Genomic DNA, 24,771 nt, shown 5'->3' with positions numbered 1-24,771 from the left:
GCCTTCATTTTTATTTCAATAATTGATTAAAGTCTAGAATCCAGCTAGATTATAATATGCTAAGTGCTTTCAGTGTGGTGAGGACTTCAGTTTCAACTCTTGAATGTTACGTAATGGAATCAAGAAGAATGCTAATAGGATGTCTCTGAGTTATGTCTACTCTGCTCTGAGGAGGTGCTCTGAAGTCCTTTTCTCTTTGCCACTGCTCTCCTCTCCCCCTGCTATTATTTTTTCTATTAATTACCCACTTTTAAAAATGAGTCATTCTTTTTCTAACTGCTGCTAAGTGTATCTCTGAAATTATCCCTGAAACAGAGGAGAAAATTACCATTAGGTTTTAAGGATTTCTTTTAATATTAATTAAAAACATTTACCTCAGAGTTCCAAATAAATATGATTAAAATGATAACGTGCAGTTATTATTGACTGTTGGTTGTTAATCAAGTACTTAAGTAGAGAAGTTGAAAATCAGTAGTGGTCAAGAATCAATATTTGAGTTATATAAATTAATCATTCTTAGCTATTACTGTATTTTAAGTACTAATTATACCAAACTATGTCATAATCATTAGTGAGAGAGGGAGGTGTGGAAGCAGTGGTTGTGAGCAATAGTTCTGAAAAGCTGTAGTTCCTCTTCACATTTTCTATTCAGTGAAATATATCACTTTAACCAACTACTTTAAATTGAGTAACTTGTTTGGGAGTGGAGAGAGAAATAATCATGATTGTAGTCTTTCATGATTTCCATAATAAATCCTTTTTATTGTGTGGCTATAAGCTTGTTATTGCCACAGGGAAATAGAAAACCAATCCCTGAAGTATACTTTTTTTCCCAGGTTGAAATCGGCTCGAGATGTTGTATCCAGAACTGGGCATTCATTGGCTCTGGGCTGTTTGCATCGTTACGTTGGTGGTATTGGCTCAGGACAACATCTGAAGACCAGTGTTAGCATTTTATTGGCTCTAGCACAAGATGGAACATCCTCTGAAGTCCAGGTATAATATTGATTTTATTCATTATAAAATGTTTGAATAATAGTGTTAGGAAAATTATTTGCTGTATAAAATTGTAATCATTCTAATAGGTTGGTAGAAAAAATGTATTAGGATCTTTTTTTGTCATTTTGTTTTATGTAACAGCATATAACAGGAGTTTGTTTTTTAACCTAATCTTAAAACTGTCTTATTTTGGGAATTGAACCCATTCCACATACATTCCTTTAAACGTATTTTCTTGTTATTATTTATCATCCATTGTACTTGTTTTCTCTTTTTTGCATTTTCTTACCTTTATTAGATTTTTTTTTTTTTTTTTTTTTTTAAATATCCAGCCTTCTCTCTCTCCCCTTTTCTAATACCCCAACCCAGGCCCAGGGTCATTGGTTGAATTTTCAAGTGTACTGTAAATTTTTGGTTTGTTTACAAATACAAATAGAATTAACTACATTGAGAGTCAAGAACTTCTGTATGCAAAGATGTACTGCATTCTTGATTTACCACTTCACATTGAAGCACCTGAAAATATTAATAATATATAAATGCATTATCATCCAACTTGCCAGCTTCATATTGGGACTCACAAGTTCAATTTTTATTACTACTTGCCATTAGTTTGTTGAGATGATGAATGAGTTCCTTTAGGATTAGATAAAAGACTCTAAATCCACTCCTCCCAAACGAGTTATTAAATTTAAACTAGTCTATAGGTTTAGTTTGCCTTAGACTTCTTGGTAAAGGTTTCTGGCTATGTAAAGCACAAAATTCCCAGAAATGTTAAAAATAAAAATCAAGTAATCTTGTTCCTTAAGAGGTGCCACACTACTTTTTTAATGCTGTTTTATACTAGTTTGGAAGAAAAATTATTTTACCCAGGCGGTTGCTGCTTGATTCATTTATGTCAAACAGTAGGTGCTACTGCCCTGGCTGGGTGGCTCAGTTGGTTGGAGCATCGTCCAGTATACCAAAAGGTTGTGAGTTTAATTCCTGGTCAGGGCACATACCTAGATTGCAGGCACATTTGTAAGGCAACCAGTCGATGTTTCTCTCTCACATGGAGATGTTTTTTTCTCTCTCTCTTTCTCCCCCTCCTCTCTAAAATCAATAAAAACATATCTGTGGTTAAGGATTTAAAAAAGAGAGAATAGCCTAACCGATTTCACTCAGTGGATGGACCATTAGCCTGAGGACTGAAGGGTCCCAGGTTCGATTCCGGTCAAGGGCATGTACCTTGATTGCGGGCATATTCCCAGTAGGGGTGTGCAGGAGGCAGCTGATCGATGTTTCTAACTCTCTATCCCTCTCCCTTCTGTGTAAAAAATCAATAAAATATATTTAAAAAAAAATTTTTTTAAAAAAAGAGAGAATAGGTACTAGTTATCTTTCTTCTTTTATCTTCACCATTTTCTCAGCCCTCTTTTGCTTTAATTTTTTGAAACCAAACTCCTCTAAATGACTGCCCTTCATGGCTTTTTATGACAAGACATACTATGTAATAAAGAGCTAATATGCTAATGGTCATCACACCGTGATTCCCTCATGCCATGACGCCCTCACGCCTTAACGAGCAATCACCAGGAGGCTGCGTGCACAGTGGACACACGTGGGTGGGTAGGGACTTGACGTTGGAGGTCCCGCGGCTTCATGCGGCATGGAGGCGGGTCCCGGCGGCTCTGTGTGGCACAGAGGAGGGTCACGCGGCTCCGCACAGTGAGGCTGGGGGTCCCACGGCTCCACGTGGCGTGGAGGCGGTTCCTGCCGTTCCAGCCTATCTCTTTGGGGCAACCATCGAGGAGCCCTGGATGGGTGGGTGGGGCCTATCTCTTTGGGGTGATCGATTGCAGGGCTCCCGCACTGTGAGAGAGTACAGGCCAGGCTGGGGGAACCCCCCTCCCCCCTCCATGGAGTGCAAGAATTTCATGCACCAGGCCTCTAGTTTTACTATACTTTGGATCAATTACATTCCCTCAAAGCTAATATTTTAGTTATATCTTCACAGAATAGTACAAAACTTAGTCTTAAGTGTTCTTCCCTGTTTCTTCTGTTTTGAGAATCCTAACTCAAAAATCATGTTTCACAGTTGTCTACATGTATTTAACTATAGTTACTGGAGACTTACTGTTCAATAATGTTTTCTTTTTTGTATCCTCAACTCCTTTCTTTTCTTTTTCTTTTTATATATTTTATGGATTTTTTTACAGAGAGGAAGGGAGAGGGATAGAGAGTTAGAAACATCGATGAGAAACATCGATCAGCTGCCTCCTGCACACTCCCCACTGGGGATGTGCCCGCAACCAAGGTACATGTCCTTGACCGGAATCGAACCCGGGACCCTTGAGTCCGCAGGCCGACGCTCTATCCACTGAGCCAAACTGGTTAGGGCCTCAACTCCTTTCTTGATATCCTTATTCTTAGGAGAACTTCCTCTAGCAATAGTTATTTTAGGAAGGGTCTTGAGTGGTATGCATATCTTAAACGTAACTTCCTCTGCTTTCACATGTGGATGAGATTTTAGTTGGTTATACCATTCCTGGCACACAGTCCCTTTCTTTGATTATCCATAAATGTCTCAGTATCTTCTGTCTTCTAATGTGGTACATTGGAGGCTAATAGTAGCTTGATTTTTAAAACATTAGGTTTTAGTAAGTATTAACATCTCAGTTTTTAGTCAGTGATCTATAAAAGCTTCCAAATAAGTTCTTTAGAAAATTAAAAGTAACAGAAGCCCAAAACTAAAAAACTGATGTGCAAATACTATTTAAAGTTTCTCTGCAGTGTTTCTTTGAGCATCCAGGTTTACCTTCTTTTATACTATGCATATATTTCCCACTTCCAAAAAAAAACAACGGCTTACTATGTTAATAAAATGCTAAATTAATGGTTGCTTGTGGGCATAACTATTTTTTTCCTCCATTTTTTCATTGCTTTTGCCAAAAAACATATCTGAAATATATTTTTTATGTCTATAACCTTATGTTTTGGCTTGACAGTGTGTAAGAATTTTTCTTTCTGTCCTTGAAGCTTAGAAATGTCATCAAATTCTGTATAAGTGTATCTTTTTATTTTATTAGAATTATTATTATTCATAAAAGAATTCATTTAAGTCTATTGTGTTTTTCCTCTTTTTTTTTTTTTTTTTGTATTTTTACTCTGTTATATGATAGTTCCTCCATTTTATCTTCAAGATACTGATTTTGGGTTTCAGCAAGAACTCCTCCCTTCTCCCCCCCCCCCCAGTTTTCTACTGAAAAAAAATTTTTTTTAACCACTCCCCCACACACACACACACACTTTTTCGCTGTTTTGCATATTTTTCTAAAAGCCACATTCTGGGGGAAATGGATAATTAAAACCTGAGTTGCCATTGGTTGAGGCTTGCTTTATTGTGGGGGTTGCCCCATCCTTGCAATCTGGTTCCAGCCTTCCTGGGGCGGGGCGGGGGGGGGGGGGGGGCGGTGCTAGAAACAAAAAGAAATTGCACTCATGCCGGAGCCAACCGAGGCAAAATCGTTGGGTCTTGTTCGAAAATCTTTTCTCCTGAATTTTTAATATAAATTCTGGGTTGTTGGTTTTTTGTTTTTTTTTTAACATTTCTAGAAACTCCTTTGTGCTTTAATTATATTGTCTTTAGAAATCCTTATTATAGTTTTGTTACTTCCATTAATTTGTTTCTCTAAAATGTGTGCGTGTGCTCTGGTCTTACTCCATCAAAGTACTGTTTTCTTACTACTTTTGCTAACTCTGTCCGTAGGTGTCGTTTCTGTACACAACCTGTCCAAGTCAGGTTGCTAAGTTCTCTAGGGTTGGTGTAGATTGTAGACTGACAGGTAGTAGAAGTTAAGGTATGGATTTTTTTCTGCTAAGCTGGCATGTTGGGAAACCTCTGTCCTCAGCTAACTGGTCCAGCTCTCCTTTAGAGCTGCTAACAGTAGAAATAAAAGATGAGCTCTATGCTGGTGTGGGCAGTTTGAAGCACTTTATATTTACTCAGGCCTGTGCTGATAACCATATAATGTTCTGGAGTTAGTTTTGTAAATGCTATTAGCCAGTAAGATTACTTTGTACTTAGTAAACATAAACAGGAGCCTGAACTGATTCCATGGCACTTGAAGAGCTGTTGTGTGTGTGTGATGGCTCCAGAAATATGTCTGAGTACAGAACATTGTCACGATCATTGTTTCATTTCAGGCGAGTTTTTTAGCAAAACTCCAGTAGTACATACAATAAAGATACTGTCCATAAGCATCCACGGAATCGAACACTTATTACCTAAGTCATTATCTTTGACAGGGTAAAATATATATACATTATAGTAGAAGAAAAATTAGTTGACCATTGACATTTTATTTCTGACATTCAAAGCCACGCTACAGAGAACCTTTAAAGATATCAGTTGCTTTGGTTCTTGGTGATCGGTAACTTATGTGCTACGTTTTATTTCTTAAGGAATATATTTTTAAGTGTTTCTAGATCGTTGATTAAAAATTAAGATGATAGTATTTACTAAAATTTAATATAAAATTAATATATTTTATTCCAGACTTGGTCTCTTCATTCACTGGCTTTGATAGTGGATTCTAGTGGCCCCATGTACCGTGGGTATGTGGAACCAACATTGTCTCTAGTTCTTACCTTGCTGTTGACAGTTCCACCCTCACATATGGAAGTTCATCAATGTTTGGGTAGATGCTTGGGTGCTATAATCACTACTGTTGGCCCTGAACTACAAGGTAAGTTCATCTTAAATTAGAGGAACTAGGCAGATAATTGCTATCTTTCAGTTTCCTGAATGTCATCATGATGTTGCTTAAAGAAATGTTGTAATAATAATCATTACTGTGTATTAAATGCTTGCAACTTACGGAAGGCCTGGAACTCTGCTTTTTACTTATTATTTTATTAATTCTCTACAACAAACCTGACTCTCAGTGTTTTTTGAAGTTTTAAACAGAGAAGACGTTTCTAAATGAAGATAAAGATAAAAGTGGATTCCTTTGGCCTGGAGAACCATTCACTTTTCTTCATGGACTTTAGTTTCACTATTTTTTTGAACTCTAAGTATCAGGAGCATAGTTTTGAAAAAACCACTGCCATAAAGTAGATAATATTATCTAATTTTTCCCTGAGGAAGCAAGCCTAGAGATGATAAGTAACTTGCCTAGAATTACTGAACAGAGTAGCAGATTTATGACTCTAAGGTCTATGTTGTTACCTTTCAATTCCACTGAAATAATTCAACTAATGGCTAAATTAAACACATCAGCATTTATCCTGAATATTTCAGCATTTATTAAGTCCTTTCAATGGGTAAAGCTTCTTAAACATTATTTCACTTAATTCTGACAATAATCCTGACATAGATATATCTCTCTATTTTACTGATGAAATACTGAGGCTGAGAGAGATTAAAAGCTTTTCCAAGTATACAGTGAGTAGTTGGAGTCAGAGATGAAGCCCAGATCCATTTCCTCTGCTTGCATTTTTAACTACTATGGACAGATATTTTTAAAAAGAAAGAAGTAGAAATAAGATCTTAAGAAAAAATGCTAGGAATTGAAAAAAAAATGTGTAATTTAGACATGTCTCTTTTTTGGACTCAGTGTCCTCTTTGAGAAAGTTGATAATTCTATTTTCAGTGAATACCAGAAGGATATGGAGAGAATCAATATGTGCCTTTGATTATGTATTTACCAAGTGCTTTTGGATATGATGACGATGAGGCGATGCATATTTCAAATTAGAATGTGACTCTTATGTGACTCTGATTTCCTTGCTTAGTCTTTATTTGTATCTAAAATTATTTTGTTTTACATTGGCAAAATTTTTAAATCACTTATATTTGGCAATTAAGACATTTTTATACACAGCATATAATACTATAATTTATTTTTCCTAACTATTACTGTAAAAGTTACTCTTAATCTTATTTGGAAAATGGGATTTCAAGTTACTGTATGATAGAGGTGATAATGTTAGTTGAACAGAGAACCAGACATGATGAATCTTTTGGCCCTTTTACATAAAACTGACAGGTTTAAAAGACAATATCATTTTTCAGGAAATAAATACAAACCTAGCTAAATCTAACAGAGGTGCATCATTGTCATATATACCATTGTGTTTTGAAATGATTTCCATGGACTTTGCAGACGTTTTGTTTAGAAACAACCTAAATAGTAATCAGAAGGAGGGTTTTTAGAAGATAATTGTTTTCTAGGAGTCTTTTTGGTGATAATAATAAAGTAGTTGTTTTGTGCATTTATTTTTCTTTTACTACTAGGAAATGGAGCAACTATTTCCACAATTCGTTCTTCTTGTTTGGTGGGCTGTGCAATTACCCAGGACCATTCAGATTCTCTCGTTCAGGCAGCTGCCATATCTTGCCTTCAGCAGCTTCACATGTTTGCACCACGACATGTCAACCTATCTAGTCTCGTTCCTAGCCTTTGTGTGAGTATAAAGCTCTTTTTTTACTGATTTATTTAGAGAGCTCCAAATTTGTTTCCCAAAAGCTCAAACTAGACCAAAATAAACAAAAAAGTAGGTTTCCTAGATGATGGATTCTAGGGTTTTGGCTTCAGTAGTCACTTTCTGACTATTTATTTTATTTACCGATCCCCCCCTCCCCCCCATCTTAAGATGTGTTTTGGTAAACTATTTATTAGCTAATAGTCCTTAATATTTTTAGAGTTTCCCACTCAGAATTTTATTTCTTGAAGTTTGATAACTTCTTAGAATCTGTTCCTATCCTCACAGTCGTTAGTTTATTCACTCAATAAATATTTAGTGAGAGCCCGCTATATGCCAGACACCATACAAAGTATGGGGATACATTTGTGGATGAGATAAGATAAAGCCTCTGTCATAATGAAAATTATGGTTTCAAGGGAACATGCTTAACAGTGATTATTTACAAATGAAATAGGTGCTAGTAAAGACTATAGGAGAGCATTTGACAGGGAAACCTATCATAATCCAGGCATTCAGAAAAGATTCCCGTGGAAAAAAATGCTATTTAAGGTGTGATTTTCAGGATAAATAGGAGTTAGTTTGAGGAAGAGCACTTTATTGGAATGGACAGCATTTATTTTTAGGAAGAGAGAAAATAAGTAAAATGCCCCAAGACAGGAAAGAGTGTGATGCATGTAAGGAACTGTTTAGTCATCTGGTAGAGTAGCACAAATAGAAGCCCAGATACTTTGGGTTAAAGATGGACTGTAAACAGAAACTTCTTTCTAGAAGTTTGACTGTAAGGAGAGGACAGTAGGGCAAGGGGGTGATGGAGTCAGGAGAGATTCTTTTTCTCTTACAGTAGAGAGAAATGAGCATGTTTAAATGCTGATGAGATGGAGGCTATAGAGTGGGAGAATTAATGGTATAAGGCAGCGGTTCTCAACCTGTGGGTCACGACCCCTTTGGGGGTCGAATGACCCTTTCACAGGGGTCGCCTAAATATATCCTGCATATCAGATATTTACGTTACAATTCATAACAATAGCAAAATTACAGTTATGAAGTAGTAACGAAAATAATTTTATGGTTGGGGGTCACCACAACATGAGGAACTGTATTAAAGGGTCACGGCATTAGGGAGGTTGAGAACCACTGATATAAGGCCTAGAAGGAATATTTAATACTAGGGGCCCAGTGCATGAATTCGTGCACCTTGAACTGTGGGCTGTGAGGCTGTGGTGGACACAGGAGCAAGTCTCAGACCATCCTCTGCGCCCCCTCCCGGCCCCTCCTGCTGTGCCCCCTCCCGGCCCCTCCTGCTGCACCCGCAGGCCCCTGTCTGCTGGGAGCCTCGCTCCCACCGCTGCTACTCTTATGCACTGACGGCACCAGACCCAGTCGCACCTGCTGACAGCATGGAAATATATATATTTTTTTTTTTTCAAGGTTTCTAATGGGATAGAGTTTCCAGGGCATAAGTAGATAGCTCTTCCAGTGCAACGTAAAGAAAGGAGGAGAGGATGAGTGTAGGTATAGGTTGGGAGGAGGGCCAGAAGTTTGAGGAGAATGGGACGTGGGAGTTGGGAGTATATGGAGAAATACAAGATCAGTGTGGCCTCTTTGGCTCCATTGTGTGATTTATGATGGTACCAGTTCACCTTGTTGTGAGAATTTGTTCAGCACCTGTAAACAACTTGGGTGCAGGCTTTGAGCAGCCAGATACTTTGATACATTCATAGCTGGGCTTTGGCCAAGTTGATTCATTAAATGACAGCAGGATGAAGGAAGTGAGGAAGTTAACAATGGATTATGAAATTTCATTTGGATAAGGGAGAAAGACAATGACAGGAGGAGGCTGATATATAGGGAGAAGGAAAGGTATAATAGATGCAACCATGGGAAGATATTGCTGAGAAAAGGGAAGAGAAGGTTATCCACAATGTGGTGAAGGAACTGGAAGGCCATGATATTAGATCTCATGTGGTATATTTAGCTTTACTCCACCAAGTTTGCTCCTGTTTCACCCCTGGGAACTGAATTAGTTCCAGATTATCAAGGAGTTTGAGTGTGCCACAGAGCAGAAACCTAATGTACAATGTTTACAAAGAGCATATGCAAAGAAAATAGTTAACTGGATTGTGCACTAAATTTAATTCTTCAACATGATATGAAACATCCTGGCAAAAGCCATGGTCTAATGCCCAAGCTCTGAGGCCATAGATGGCACCACATGAGTGAGGTGAACTGGTTACAGGATTGAAGCTTAGGTAGGCAACTGACAAATATGATGGAGATGCAGACACACACTCCACAAATTATCTGGTTCCTCTCCCCTTTTTTTTTCTCCTTAAAGGTAATTATACTGTGGGGTTGACCTTATGTGCTAGAACACATTTAAGAGGACCTGGGAAAGTAATAACATGACTTTCTTTATCTCCGTGGCAGTTATCCGTAAGCCACAGGGAATGCAATGAACTTCCTTTGTGTTAACACAGCATTATGTCTCCAAACCTATTTCCTTAGTAGAACCTCAAGGGTTTTATTACAAGGCATGTTGGAACTCTTTCCTGAAACTCTTTTAAAAAGTAAGTAGTGAGATTACAGGCAGCTGGTGGGAAGGAGATGGCGTGGTAGGATAAGATGAGAAAAAGGGCCATTCAAGTGGCTGTCCAATTTCCATATTGATAGAAGTCCCTTCCATTACCAGATCTTTTGACACTCTCTGAAAAATAATCTACACATAGGTTCATCTGTATTCGTGGAATCAATTTAGATTTTTATAAACTTCATGCTCCTTTCTATTGAATTATTAATTGCTCGTTGTACCATGTCCTGACAGACTATTCTGCACATAGGCATTGATATCTATAAGTAATTGAAGGAGATGTCAGTGAAAGACTTGAGCTGAATGCCCAAGTTGTCAGTGACAGAGCAGGGTGTCCACTTGTTGAGGATGGTAGATACAAGAAGAGATAGCAAGATGACATAAAGTGTAAAATAATAGGGATTTTTATTGGAAGGTGGAGGTCTGATGTAGGAGCAAGCAATGTTCCTGTTCCTGAGTTTTGTGAAATGTAAGGAGGGGAAAAGAAGCTTTATTGGAGAATAATTAGGCATAATCTATAGAAGTTGAATATGTGCTGCACTATTACCCAGCAGGTCCACTGTTAAGTAAATACCTGACAGAAATGCATGCACATGTATGCCAAAAGACATGAACAGGAATGTTCATGTCACACTGTGAAGAATTACTATCCCCACATTATATATGGGCAAACAAGGCACAGAGAGGATAAGTAACTTATCTAAGGTCACTCAGGAATAAGTGACAGAGCCAGGATTCAAATCCAATCTGGCAACCAGAGCCTGAGCTCTTAATCATACTTTATGTATTAAGTATACGATATTGATTCTTTCAGGAACTTTTGAAGTTAAAAAAAATTCCATACCAAATGGCTACATTTTCCAGTTCTTTTCAGATGTTTGTTTGGTTGATTTTTTTTTTTTTTTTTTTTTTTTTAGAATTTTAATTAATACCCTCCTTTGCTTTCAGTTTTTACTGTGCATTCTGCCCCCTAAATTTTCATTCACTATATTTAATCTCTATACACTTAAAAAGTTTAGAAGACAAAGTTTAGTAGGGCCATGTGTAAAATAAGATATGCAAAAGATCCTTCTAGAATTTTATTAGGTATACTTGTATGATATTTAGTGCTCAGGTCTTGGGACAGTTACTTTAGCTACTGAAATGTTCTTTATATATTTTATTGGTATTATTATTTTTCTAAAAGTCCATTATTTGACTACTAGTAGCCCTGTGCACAAATCCGTGCACCAGTAGCTTGCTGCTGCCCTCCTGTAGCTCTCCTCCCGCTGCCCCGCCCTCCTGTAGCTCCCTCCACCACATTGCCCCTTCATAGCTTGCTGCCCTGCCCCATCCTGTAGCTCTCAGCTGCCTGCTTGTAGCTCACTACCCCACCCTCCTGCTGATCCGTGATCCGGTCATTACGCAGTCAGACATTACGCTTCATGGCTTAATGACCATTTGCATATTACATCTTTATTATATAAAGATGTTATTTAAACAGCTGAGGCTGTTAAATGGAGAGCCTCTTCACAAGTTAGGTGTTTATATACCTTCATGAGGCAAGTACAATTACAGCTTTTAAAAAAAAATGTCTACAATTATTATGGCTTCTAGGTTCACTTATGTAGTTCCCATTTGTTACTTCGACGAGCAGCAGTGGCTTGTCTCCGGCAGCTTGCACAAAGAGAAGCAGCTGAAGTCTGTGAATATGCCATGAGCCTAGCCAAAAGTGCAGGGGACAAAGAGAGCAGCGGTGCTAGTAAGTAATTTTACCAGTCAGTATTTTTTTCCTTTAAATATTCGAACATTTCAAATGGGTATTACTTATTAAATAACATTTTTTTGTTATTTGATCAAAAAATATGATCAATTTTCTTATTCTTTTAAATAAAATAAAATCATTATCACCTTTAAAAATTCCAATGTAGTTTTTTTGGTAATTTTACATTTTTACCTTTTAAAAGATTTCGTAGCTTAGAAAAATACCATTTACTATCTGAATACTGCCATCCTTTGAAAATTATTTCACTGTATAAAGGGTGCCTAACTCTGGGGATATTGCTTGGTGTCACTAATAGACTTCTGAAAAGAGAAATTACCTATTTTGAAAGACTCCAGTCTTTGACAATAGTTAACTTTTTATGATCCAACTTTTCCTTTGAGAGATAAGGCCAAAGTAACCAATAATCTATGAATTGTTGGTAGATGCTCTGATAGTAAAAGGTAAATCTTTGCCTTCTTCAGGTCTTTCTGCTTTATGGGAGGGTTTAGTTTTAGTATAGCTTGAATTCATAGCTCGAATTCATAGCTCGAATTCATAGCTCATCTTCCACTCTCTAGGGATCAGTGGCTTGGCAACTTTTTCAGACCTTAATTGACAGAGATATTTCCCTTGTTGTGAGAGAAAATTTTTGCTTGTAAGACTTTCTAATGCATAGAAGTTGCTTGGGGATTAATCAGACACCAGAATAACTTCAATTTTAGCATAGTATAATGAGAGTTCCATTAACAAGCATAATGTATTCATTCTTAGGGCTACCAGTTTTATTATTTCTGCTGTGTATGAGAATAAAAGTATTTTTAGAAAAAGCAAGAACTTTATTACTATTCTATAACTGTATTATTTTTTTCATTGTATGTTTCTTGGAAAGGATTTTCCAAATATTAAATGAACTTTTAGGATGTAATCCATTTATAATTTGTGTTCTGATTTATAGACTTTTTAAATTCTGGACAATAAGACCAAGTAAGTTTCAACTTGTTTTTCCAACAAATATAGTGGACACTTTTTCAGTCCATTAAATTAAATCTATTTAGAAAATCTCTCTTTCCCACCCTTGTTAGAATAAAATATTTTCATTGAGCATTTTGTGAGATTTGTTTAAAATACCTCAGAATATCAGTCCTAAAGATTAGGGTTTTACCTTGAATTGTCAGATTAAATTCTGATCCTGAAGATATATAAACAGGAGACCACAGATAAATTGTATATATAGCTGGTTTTGTTGCTATTGTGAATTTACATTTAAGCCTTACTTCTTATCATAATTACCTACAATATACAGCAAAATCTTATACAAGTTCATCTGTAAAACTTGCTTTTCAGATGTCAGTTCTTTTGCACCTGGAGTAAGTTCTCAGAGTGATATTCACTGCCGGCACCAAGGTGTTAATATAACAGAAACGGGTCTGGAGGGACTTCTTTTTGGAATGCTAGACCGGGAGACAGATAGAAAATTGTGTTCTGATATTCATGATACTTTGGGACATATGCTTTCATCACTGGCTGTAGAAAAACTTTCCCACTGGCTAATGCTTTGTAAAGATGTCCTGGCAGCTTCTAGTGGTATGTATTTAATATATAAAATATGTTATCAAAATAATGAAAATTATTTTACTTCTGATATATACATTTTAAAATACCTCAATATATCAGTCTTAAAAGATTAGGGTTTTACCTTAAGCTTACATTTTAAAATACTTATAATTTTAATCTAAATATCTGTAACAGTGGTTCTCAACCTTCCTAATGCCACGACCCTTTAATACAGTTCCTCATGTTGTGGTGACCCCCAACCATAAAATTATTTTCGTTGCTACTTCATAACTGTGATTTTGCTACTGTTCTGAATCATAATGTAAATATCTGATACGTAGGATGTATTTAGACGACCCCTGTGAAAGGGTCGTTCGACCCCCAAAGGGGTCGCGACCCACAGGTTGAGAACCGCTGATCTATAAAAATGTTGAAGATTATATTACAAACTAATGAACTTCTTTATTTCTTGAAAAATGACTATGTTCAAACTAAATTTTCATATATAAAAATCCCAGGTTATTCTGTGGGTAGCACAGTATGTTAAGCTAGTGAAATATGTGAGATACTTTTATGTTATCTTTTTCTTGATTTTTGCTTAATTGTTTAAAAAAGAAAGCTTGCCAATTCTACTGTTCTAAAAGGATTGAGAACTTTTTTAAAGAATTAGAAATCTTCTAACAATGTTTTTTGTAAAGTATCATTTTTGCTCTAAGGTTGTTATAATATGCTTTTATTTTTGTTACAGATATGAGCACTGCAACTCCATTAGGTAGTGGAAAAGATGAAGAATCTGAAAAGAAAGATGAGATGGACGATGATATCATGTTTACCACACTAGGCGAAGAAGATAAATCAAAGCCTTTTGTGGCACCTCGGTGGGCCACTCGGGTGTTTGCTGCTGATTGCCTGTGTCGAATCATCAATCTGTGTGAAAATGCAGACCAGGCTCACTTTGATCTTGCCATGGCACGTTCTGCTAAACTACGAAACCCTACAAGTAAATTTAAAATCAGTACTTCTTTTCCCAAAGTATTTTTATAGGTTTACAGTATTTTACTGCTTTAGGCTGTAGCTTTCTTTTTTATTTTCTCTTCCTTTCTTTCCCTTCCTTTCTCTCTCTTTCTCCCACCTCTCTCTCTCCCTCTCTCCCTCTCTCCCTCTCTCTCATCTATTGATCTCATTTGTCCTAAGGATAACGATGGCAGTAACTTATGTTTCCTTAGTACATTGTCCTAGTTTTAACACTTCAATGTTAAAATTTTCAGATTAGCACTGTATTTTACAGAAATGACAAATCTTTAAGATGTATAACCTGAGTTCTGTAGTCCTCAGCATGGAGAATGTCAGACTTTTGGACTGAGTTGGTGAATTTCAAACTCTTAGATTTCAGAAATGCTATTAGGTATTTTTGAAAAGGTGAAAATTGTTTATTACTGAAACCCCTCATGGGTTTTTAATGTTTTATAAGCTTTTTGTACCATATATCTCCTGGATTAGATATTAATGAGGAATTTACAAAGAGATTATGAGGTCTAATATCTTCATTTTACAAATTTGGAGACCCAGACAAGCTGAGAGCTGTGCAGTAACAAACTCCATATCTTATCCTGTTGTCTCTTCAGCACCCAGTCATTTTTAAAATATCTGGAGACAAATTTTATATATCAACAATATTGAAGTCTATACATAATGCCTTTCAGTTTACTGTGTTGTGTTTAAGGATCAGCAGAGCTTACAAATGGATTAAAAAACAAAAAGTAAAACATCATGCCCCGTGTATAAAATGTGAATCTGAATATAGGGTACCAGCAAAGCATGAAATGTCATAAACACTGTCTTTCTCTTGTCATCATTCATCAAATATTTACTGAATCCTGTTCTTTGCTTCATACTGGGGATACACAGAAGAAAAGAGAACATAGGCCATACCCTTGAAGAGCTTTTAGTGTAGAGACAGAGAGACAGACTTGTCACATAATTATATGTCCCAAATGTGGTATGATAGAGTGCTTTGTGAACATAAAAGAGTAGCATTCGTATCCTGAAGAGCCAGGGAATACCTCACAGATTCTGTAATTTTGAAACTAGGTTTTAGAGGCAGAGAAAGGGTTTTCCAGGTAGAAGAGGCTGGTTGTATTTGTTGTCTCTTGCTGCTATATAACAAATGTCCACAAACTTAGTAGCTTAAAACAACACAAATTTATTGACTGACTTATAGTTCTTAGGTCAGAAAGTTCAGCATGAAACTCACTGGGCTAAAATCAAGGTGTTGGCAGGGCTGCTTTCTTTTCTGGAGGCCATTTTCTCCTCTCCTCTCCCCTCCTGCCTCACCCCCAACCCCTGGTTTCTATAGGCCACCTGCATTCCTTGGCTTGTGGCCCCTTTCCGTCTTCATTCCCAGCAAGATTGAATCTCTGTGATCCTTCTTCAGTCATCACATCTTTTTCTCTCTGATTGCAGCTAGTTAAGGTACTCTGCTTTTAAGGACTCATGTGATTAAGTTGGCCCACATGGACAATTTAGGATAATGTTCCCATTTGGGGATCCATAACCTTAATCACTTCTGCAAAGTCCCTTTTGCCATGGAAGGTAACATATTCACGTTATAGGGATTAGGACATGTAAGTATTTGGACACCATTATTCTGCCTACTACACTGATTTATTATAAGCATAGGAGGTTAGAATTTGTAAAAGCATGGAAGGATAAGTATTCATGCTATATTTAAGGAATGGCAAATATCCTTAAATAGTCTTTCTTACTTTGTATTTCTTAATTGTTTTGGCTCACTATTATAACTTGTTGTGTTTTTGCCTGCATTCTCAGAGATCCTCACAAGTGTTTCCTTTATATCATTGATCATGTTTTACTCTTTTCTCCTTCCATAGTGGATCTGAAGCCTTTTTTTTGTGTTTTTAGTTTTCCTTTAATTCTTCTATATTTTTTCCACCGCAGTTATTTCAAATTATTTTCACTCTTTATGGTTTTCCTTTCTTATTCCAGAAAAATAACAGCCATGGGTATTTTTTACATCCTATTGAACTGACAAATGATTTTCTAAAAATTTGACAAAAATTTTTCTAATTTCCTTTTCCCTGAGTGTTTTTTCCATAGGTTTGTTTGCTTATATATCATTAGAGGCCTGGTGCACAAAAATTCGTGCACTGGGGCGGTGTGTGTGTGTGTGTGTGTGTGTGTGTCCCTCAGCCTGGCCTGTGCCCTCTTGCAGTCTGGGACCCCTCGGGGGATGTCCACCTGCCAGCTTAGGCCTGCTCCCCAGGAGATCGGGCCTAAGTTAGCAGTCAGACATCACTCTGGCATCCCGGGAACCCTCGGGGGACATCCTTAGCGCTGCTGTGGAGGCGGAAGAGGCTCCTGTCACCACCGCTGCACTGGCCAGTCATGAGCCAGTTTCTGGCTGAGCAGTGCTGCCCCTGTGGAAGCACACTGACCACCAGGGGGCAGCTCCTGTGTTGAGCGTCTATCCCCTGGTGGTCAGTGCACATCATAGCCACGGATCATTCTGCTGTTAGGGTCAATTTGCATATTACCCTTTTATTATATAGGATTGCTCACAGTGTGGATGGTGTGGGTGGCCAAATTGCCCATGTTTTCTTTGCTTCCTGGGCACTTCACATTGGTAGCTGGATAGTAAGCTGGTATAACAGCTCCACAACCTAGACTTCACTATCTAACATGCTTTGTTCTGCTTAAATTGAAACAGGATCCTTTCCAGCATCCACTGTGCCATTCTGAACAGTCATGGGATGGGGTGTGAGAAACTATAGACTCAATGTGAGTCCTATCTAGACTCTTCCTGTATTATCCCTATCTCCCTTTTGATCTACTGTGTTTTAGTTGTAGGGAATTACTACTCCAGATGTAATAAACTTCTAACAGCCTGCTAATTCTCTTCCCATTTTGGAGTTTCTGCCCAGTCCCTATTCCCACTATGCCTCTTTAGGAGTTCATTTCCTTGAATTTGGAAAAAACATAAAGGTACTGATTTGAGAAAGGTTGGAGGTAGAGATTATGTAGAGAAACAACAGCACTTTAATTTTAGGAACAATTTTGGTTGGTAGATTGATATAGTTCTGGAACTTATAAATTAAGTGACAGAGTGCAGAAGGAATAATGGGTCCTTTTATTTACTTTTGGGCTGGCATAATATTAATATGCCCATTTTAATTCAGTTTCTTCTGTCGTGGAAATTTTCTCTCAAGTTCTGGAAATAGTTTATTATAACTAGTTTTTATTGATGGTGTGTTTTTGCCTCCTTTAGATGAGAAAGCATTTGGGGTCTTGTAGCCAAATGTTTTTTCCCCCCTCAATTCTTTTTGCTTCCCTTCCCCAAACCAATTGATTTTTTTTTTTTTTAATTTAAGATTCTAAAATTGGCATTTTGGGTGGACACATGAAAAAAACTGGAAGATGCTTGTCTTAAAACCTTCACAAGAACATTAACAAGAAAAACCTGTTTAAATAGTAGCTGAATGGGGATCAGGCTGAGTCACACAGATTTGCCTCTGCTTCAAAAAGACTGTGCAACTCTTGTAGCCTCCTGAAGAATTTTATAAAGTCCCCGAGCTCAATAAATTTTTCATATAACTTCTGTTGCCTGTCTTTAAGTTCAGTGATATTTTCTTCTTCAGTATCTAATCACTATTAATCTTATCCAGCATATTTTTCATTTCAGATATTTCTTTATCTCTAGAAGTCCCATTGGTGGTTTTCTCTGTCTTTTATTTCTCTCTTTATTATATTTATGTTTTTCTCTTCCTTCTTGAATATAGGCAACATATTTATAATAGAGGTTCTTGTCTGCTAATTTGTCATCTCTCTCATTTCTGGACCTGTTTCTATTCATTGGTGTGTGTTTTTCTTTCCTTTCCTTGTTATGAGGTATATTTTTCTGCTTATTTGCACCCCTGGTAATTTTTTATTAGGTGCTATACATTGCAAATTTTTTGCAATTAGTACCATATTTTGTTGTATTTCTTTAAATAGTGTTGGACTTCATTCTGGGTTGTAGTTAAGTTACTTGATACCTTTTGAATTCTCTTGAGACCTGATTTCAAGGGTTTTTTTTTTTAGGGCACAGTTAGGGCAGTCTTTACTTTAAGGCTAAAAGGAAAATATATATCTTTTTTCTACATCTCATTCTTATAAAAGTCTTCCAGAAAGGGGTTGGCAAACTACTAGATTTGGCTGCAGTCCAAATCTAGCCCACAGTCTGTTTTTGTAAATATAGTTTTGTTGTTGCACCACATACCCATCTGTATACATACTGTGAGTAGTTAGTTTCATACTATAATAACAGAGTCGAGCAGTTGCTATAGAAATTATATGGTTGGCCAAGCCAAAATATTTACTATCTGGTTCTCTACAGAAAATGTTTGCCAATCCTATTCTCAGAGAATCACAGACTCCTTTGGGGAAAGTAATGGTAATTAATTTACCAGTGTTGTTGAGCTATTATGATATGGAAGCTTTCTTGAAAGTGTGCCTCTGTTATTTTTAAACACGCTGAAATATGTAAATCACAAATGCTTTATAACAAATTTATTTCATTTTTTTTTTAAATGGAAGTGGTATCACTGCTTTCTCTCTCTTTTTAAAAAAATATATTTTATTGATTTTTTACAGAGTGGAAGGGAGAGGGATAGAGAGTTAGAAACAACAATGAGAGAGAAACATCGATCAGCTGCCTCCCGTACACTCCCCACTGGGGATGTGCCCGCACCAAGGTACATGCCCTTGACCGGAATCGAACCTGGAACCCTTGAGTCCACAGGCTGACGCTCTATCCACTGAGCCAAACCGGTTAAGGCTCATTTCATGTTTTTATGTTATTATATTTATTCTTGGGAAAGTTTTCCTTTTGCCTTCTATTTTTATTTTTAGATGACCTCTTGGTACTTCATCTTTCTGACCTGATCCGTATGGCATTCATGGCTGCAACTGATCACAGTAACCAGCTGCGGATGGCTGGGCTCCAAGCACTTGAAGACATTATCAAGAAGTTTGCATCTGTACCGGAGCCAGAATTTCCAGGTCATGTGATTCTGGAGCAGTATCAAGCTAATGTGAGATACTCTATTTATTTAAAATTTTAAAATTGATCTTTTGAGTGATCATTAAAGGAGTGAAGATTCCCTGGAAAAATGTATTTGGAACTGCACCCTATTTATTCAGGTAGAAGGCATATTTCTACTGCCATTGTCTGTTACATAGTTTGAATCAACCCACAGTTGCAGAAACAATAGTATAAAACTTGTCACTATTTTTAAGTCACGATAGCATGTTAGTGATAAAACTAGAATAGAAATTCTAGCTTGGCTTTGCTGTCTTGTGTTTACATATTTAGCATACCACTTAAAAGATAAAAAGAACATTCAAAGAGTATTGTGGATTTCTTGCCATTATTTTTACATATCAAGACTTTATAAGCATTTTTAAAAATGAAAAGCAATTGTGCCCTGTATGCTGAAGGATAAATTAACTTTTAATAACATTAGCTAAAATATTACTGAAAGAATTAGATACTTGCAAAAGATTTTTTTATTTAATTCTAAAAAGGATGCATTTTTTCATGAGATTTATCCCTTTATTAGTTATTCAGATGAGGCACAATAGATGTATTCCAAAAAATAGTAGGTTATGTAAAAGCAAAGAACTTATGCTAGCAAGGAAAGAATAAACTTTTTCTTTTTAATGTGGTTATACCAAAATCTTTTTTTTTAAAATATATTTTATTGATTTTTTACAGAGAGGAAGGGAGAGAGATAGAGAGTCAGAAACATCGATGAGAGAGAAACATCGATCAGCTGCCTCCTGCACATCTCCTACTGGGGATGTGCCCGCAACCCAGGTACATGCCCTTAACCGGAATCGAACCTGGGACCTTTCAGTCCGCAAGCCGACGCTCTATCCACTGAGCCAAACCGGTTTCGGCGTTATACCAAAATCTTGGTTCTGTCTATACCACACCTTATCTAAAAGCTATGCTCAAACCTAAACAAAGTGGGAATATGTATAATCCATTGTTTTCCCATCATAAGTATAGGTGAGGAAGTTATAGACTTGAGCCCAGCTGGCTACCAAAAATCTTTATACAATTGTTTACTCTCAAATACTCAGCCTATTAGAATACAGTCCTTTTGTGTGTTTTTTAAACTTTTTATCTATAATAATAAAAGCATAATATGCTAATTAGACCAGACGATTTTCTGGATGAAGCCGGGGCTGGTAGGGAAGCCTGGTCCCGGGTGCCTGCCAGTGGCTGGAGGGAAGCCCAGGTCCCAGGTGCCAGAGGGAAGCTGGTGCCGGTAGCCGAGGGAAGGAAGGCCTACTCTTGCATGAATTTTGTGCATCGGGCCTCTAGTTTATAAATAATTTCAAACAGAAAAGTTGCAAGAATAGTAAAAAAAAAGTCATATCTTTTACTTATAACTGCCAATTGTTAATTTTGCCTCATTTGCTTTAACATTGATAGTGTCTGTCTCTCCTCTCTCTCTCTCTCTACACACACACACACACACACACTCTCTCTCTCTCTCTCTCTCTCTCTCTTATTTCTGAATCATTGAAAAGTAAATGATTTAAACCATGTACCTTTACCTTAAACACTTCAGTCTATATTTCCAGCGGGTAAGAATATTATCTTACATAATCACAGAACAGTTATCAATTTCAGCAAATTTAACATTGCTATACTACTTTTATATAATCTGTCATATTCCACTTTTATTAGTTGACCCAATAATCTCTTTTTTTTATTAAATATATTTTATTGTTTTTTTACAGAGAGGAAGGGAGAGAGAGAGAGAGTTGAAACATCGATGAGAGAGAAACATCGATCAGCTGCCTCCTGCACACCTCCCACTGGGGATGTGCCCACAACCCAGGTACATGCCCTTGACCGGAATCGAACCTGGGTCCCTTCAGTCTGCAGGCCGACGCTGTATCCACTGAGCCAAACCGGTTTTGGCCCAATAATCTCTTTTATAGTATTCTCCTTCAGTACAGGACCCACTTACCAGCTCTGCGATTATTTGATTATTGCAATGCAAATACTGCAGTTAATTGCCATGTGTCTTTAGTCACAGAGAGGGCTCTTTATTCATTTCCAAAGTGCTGTTGATATGCCTTAGCAAGTGAATCTCTAGTGAAAGGGAAGAAATCTCAAACTAGGGGCTGACTACATTTAATTTTTTATTTAGTTCATACGTATTAAATCTAATGTAGCTAAGAATCTGTGATTGACGTTGGCTTATTAAAACTAAAGCTAAAATCCCTTCACTTATTCCTATAACAAGAGTATATGAAATAATATTTCTTGAACAACCTTTTTTTTAAAGCATCCCTCTTAAAAAAATAGTTTATTGATTTTTAGAGAGAGGAAGGGAGAGAGAAACATCAGTGCAAGAGTGCAACATGCCTCCTGCATGCCCCCCACCTGGGGATTGAGCCTGCAACCGGGGGTATGTGCTCTTTCCCAGGAATGGAACTGGTGACCTCCCAATGCATGGGAGGATGCCCACCCAACTGAGTCACACCAGCCAGGGTAAAGCATCTCTCTTTCTTCCTTTTTTTAAAAAAAAAATTTGTGTTGATTTCAGAGAGAGGAAAGAAGAGGGAGAGAGAGATAGAAACATCAATGATGAGAGAGAATCATTGATTGGCTGCCTCCTACAAGCCACTGGGGATTGAGCCTGCAACCTGGGCATGTGCTCTGACCTGGAATCGAACCGTGACCTCCTGGTTCGTAGGTCAATGCTCAACCATTGAGCAACATTGGTCAGGCTGCAAAGCATCTCTTTTTGAGGTGAAATAATCTCTTAAGTTTTTTTTTAGTGACTACAAATGTTTAGTAATTATTTAAAGGAATTGATCCAGTTATATAAAATTCACCCATGAAGTAAATATTGTTAGAAATATGTTTAGGAAAATATAAGCAAAAAAAAGGATAGCAATTTTTTGTTATCTCTGGGAACATCTGACTTTGTCAGAAAATCCTATTTACACTTAAACAAAAACAAAGGAAAAATAAACAAAATTCATTGCCTATTTGGTATAGTATTCATATAGACTTAATAATAATAACCTCCTGGAAAGCAAAAAAAATGGTATAGTTGAGTTTATCATAACTGGAAAGAAAGAGAGATATAATAGCCCTGGCTGGGTGGCTCAGTTGTTTGGAGTGTTGTCCCATGCATCAAAAGGATGTGGGTTCCAGTCTAGGTCAGGGCACATACCTAAGTTTCTAGTTCAATCCCCAGTCGGAGCACATATGGGAGGCAACCCATCGATTTTTCTCTCTCACACCAATGTTTCTTTCTCTTCCTTCCTCTCTCTGTCAAGTCAATAAAAACATATCCTCAGGTGAGAATTAAAAAGAGAGAGAGAGAAAGAGAGATAATAAAAAGAAAGGAACAAAATTGTGTTTTGTGTGTATTCATCTCCAAAGAAAAAAAAGAGGCTTACTGTTTACTACTTAACTTTAAAAATAAATTCTATTTTTCTAGGTGGGAGCTGCTCTAAGACCAGCTTTTTCACAAGATACCCCATCAGACATAATAGCAAAAGCTTGCCAGGTAAGAAGAAAAATAGGGTTTTTGTATGGCTTTGGTCTATAAGTTCATAGATATCTTAGAATTTCACTTCCAAAAAAGAAGATAGAGTGCTCGCTTCGGCAGCACATATACTAAAATTGGAACGATACAGAGAAGATTAGCATGGCACTTGGGCAAGGATGACACGCAAAAAAAAAAAAAAAGATAGAAAAATTAAATAACATTTATTTTTATCTTGGTAATATAGCAGTAACAGTTTCCTTTTTTATTTTGTATCAAATGATGATATATAAACTGTTAATCACATCCCCCCCCCCCTTTTTTTTTATCATAGCTGAGGACATGACTTTGGGATGCATAGCTTTTATATAACCCAGAAGTGAACAGAAATATGACAGTCATAAGAGGGACTAAAATAAATGTAAGATCTCAAAATGTAGAATAATTAAAGAATGTATAATAATGACAATTAGATAACAAAAGATTTCTTTGACTATAGGCTGCAATAATTCTACAAATTTCTGGGTATTAAATTATCCAAAAGAGAATTTCACAGTATGGATATTTCATTGCAAAATTAATCTCCGGGGATTTTCTTACATTATTGTATCTGAAGAGATATACCTTTAGTAAGTTCCTCTTTTTTATTATGCCTCATCCTGAAAAAGGATTCATGCATTAAGCTCTAATCTTTCAGAAAATCAGATTCTTCATCTATTTAAGGATAGAATAGAAACAACTCTCTCCAAGTTTTCAGGAGTACAAAACTATGGTCTGTCATTATTGCTTAGAATCCACAAAAAAGCTACATATATCCTCAGAGAATGTTCTCTTTGCAATGATGATTGGAAATTCTGACTTTGTTCTCTCAGTGACTGAATGGATTTACCTCTTCCTTCCATTGGTAAGTCTTATTTTTCTGAAGCGAGCTGTCTTAATGGTGGCCTTCAGAGAAATGAACTCCTCTCACCAATAGCAGACCAGAGAGAGAAGAGGGAGCCTTGTTTAAGAAAGAGGTCTGGGGATCATAGTATAAACCCTGGAGTTAGAGTACGTCATTTGCTATGGCATACAGAAATCATAGTCATGTATAAATAAATATATCATAGTGCTGTTTCAGAGCAGAGTATTTAATTAGAGAAAGCCTGCTACAAAGTTCCTGATCATTAGAAAAGCAAAGGCTATTAGAATTTTATTTTGTGAGTGAGTAGTATGAAAATTTCCTGTTAGTGAATTTGCCTTAAGCATCTTATTTCTTATGTGGCTCTAGCTGCTTTTCCAATAAGCAGTTTCTTTTTCTCTAGTGTCAGGCATACATTTTTGACCTCCTATCCTTCTGTTTCTGGAAGAAACCCTGGTTTTGAAACACCTGAAGAGGTGTTTCCTTAAGGGCTAGTAAGGACTTGGCTTCAGGCAGATCATGAGACATGGCATCCGAGCTTGTTTACTAGATAAATGTAACATTAAACCTGGAAATCAGGGTAATTCTTCGATATTATAGGAAGACCTTCAAATGTAACGCAATTGGGGACTAATCAGTGGATTAATCAAACATTACTTCAAGCAGAGTAGAAATCATAACATATTACATACTTTAAATATTGACTTCAACTTAGAACTTATAAATGTGCACTTATTCACCACTCTTTTGCTGCAAGTCCAAGATCTTTTCTCTGGTTATGATTTTGCTGATTCAGTGCTGCTTTGTCTTTCTGGGTAAACCAAGCCCTATTGCAGTATCTGCAATTTCTAATTTCATGTTCTTTAAAGTGGAAAATGTACTTAGGTTTTTGCAATGTAAACTTAGTGCCAAGTCTCAATCTTTACAATTTTCCCCAACT

At 36.8% G+C, this 24,771-nt stretch overlaps 1 protein-coding gene and 1 non-coding gene across 4 annotated transcripts in view; both read left to right on the top strand.

The window, feature by feature from the left end:
• Positions 1–24,771, top strand: part of HEATR5B (HEAT repeat containing 5B) — a 72,636-nt gene that overhangs the window by 29,796 nt on the left and 18,069 nt on the right. For all 3 annotated transcript variants that reach the window (XM_070429012.1, XM_070429013.1, XM_070429014.1), the window contains exons 19-26: positions 837–996; positions 5,537–5,726; positions 7,277–7,446; positions 11,651–11,795; positions 13,143–13,382; positions 14,101–14,352; positions 19,260–19,441; positions 22,883–22,951. In XM_070429012.1, the coding sequence (XP_070285113.1) occupies positions 837–996; positions 5,537–5,726; positions 7,277–7,446; positions 11,651–11,795; positions 13,143–13,382; positions 14,101–14,352; positions 19,260–19,441; positions 22,883–22,951 (1,408 nt within the window). The remainder of the gene's footprint in view (positions 1–836; positions 997–5,536; positions 5,727–7,276; positions 7,447–11,650; positions 11,796–13,142; positions 13,383–14,100; positions 14,353–19,259; positions 19,442–22,882; positions 22,952–24,771) is intronic.
• LOC139020187 (U6 spliceosomal RNA) lies at positions 23,038–23,145 on the top strand. The gene has a single exon (XR_011473208.1). It is a non-coding gene; the product is annotated as a U6 spliceosomal RNA (small nuclear RNA).

This window comes from Myotis yumanensis, unplaced genomic scaffold (assembly GCF_028538775.1).
Source record: "Myotis yumanensis isolate MYYU_CA2020_CCGP unplaced genomic scaffold, mMyoYum1.0.hap1 SCAF_11, whole genome shotgun sequence".
NCBI classification, from domain to species: Eukaryota; Metazoa; Chordata; class Mammalia; order Chiroptera; family Vespertilionidae; genus Myotis; species Myotis yumanensis.
The sequence above is the reverse complement of the archived record's forward strand: the minus strand, read 5'-3'. Positions and strand labels throughout refer to the sequence as shown.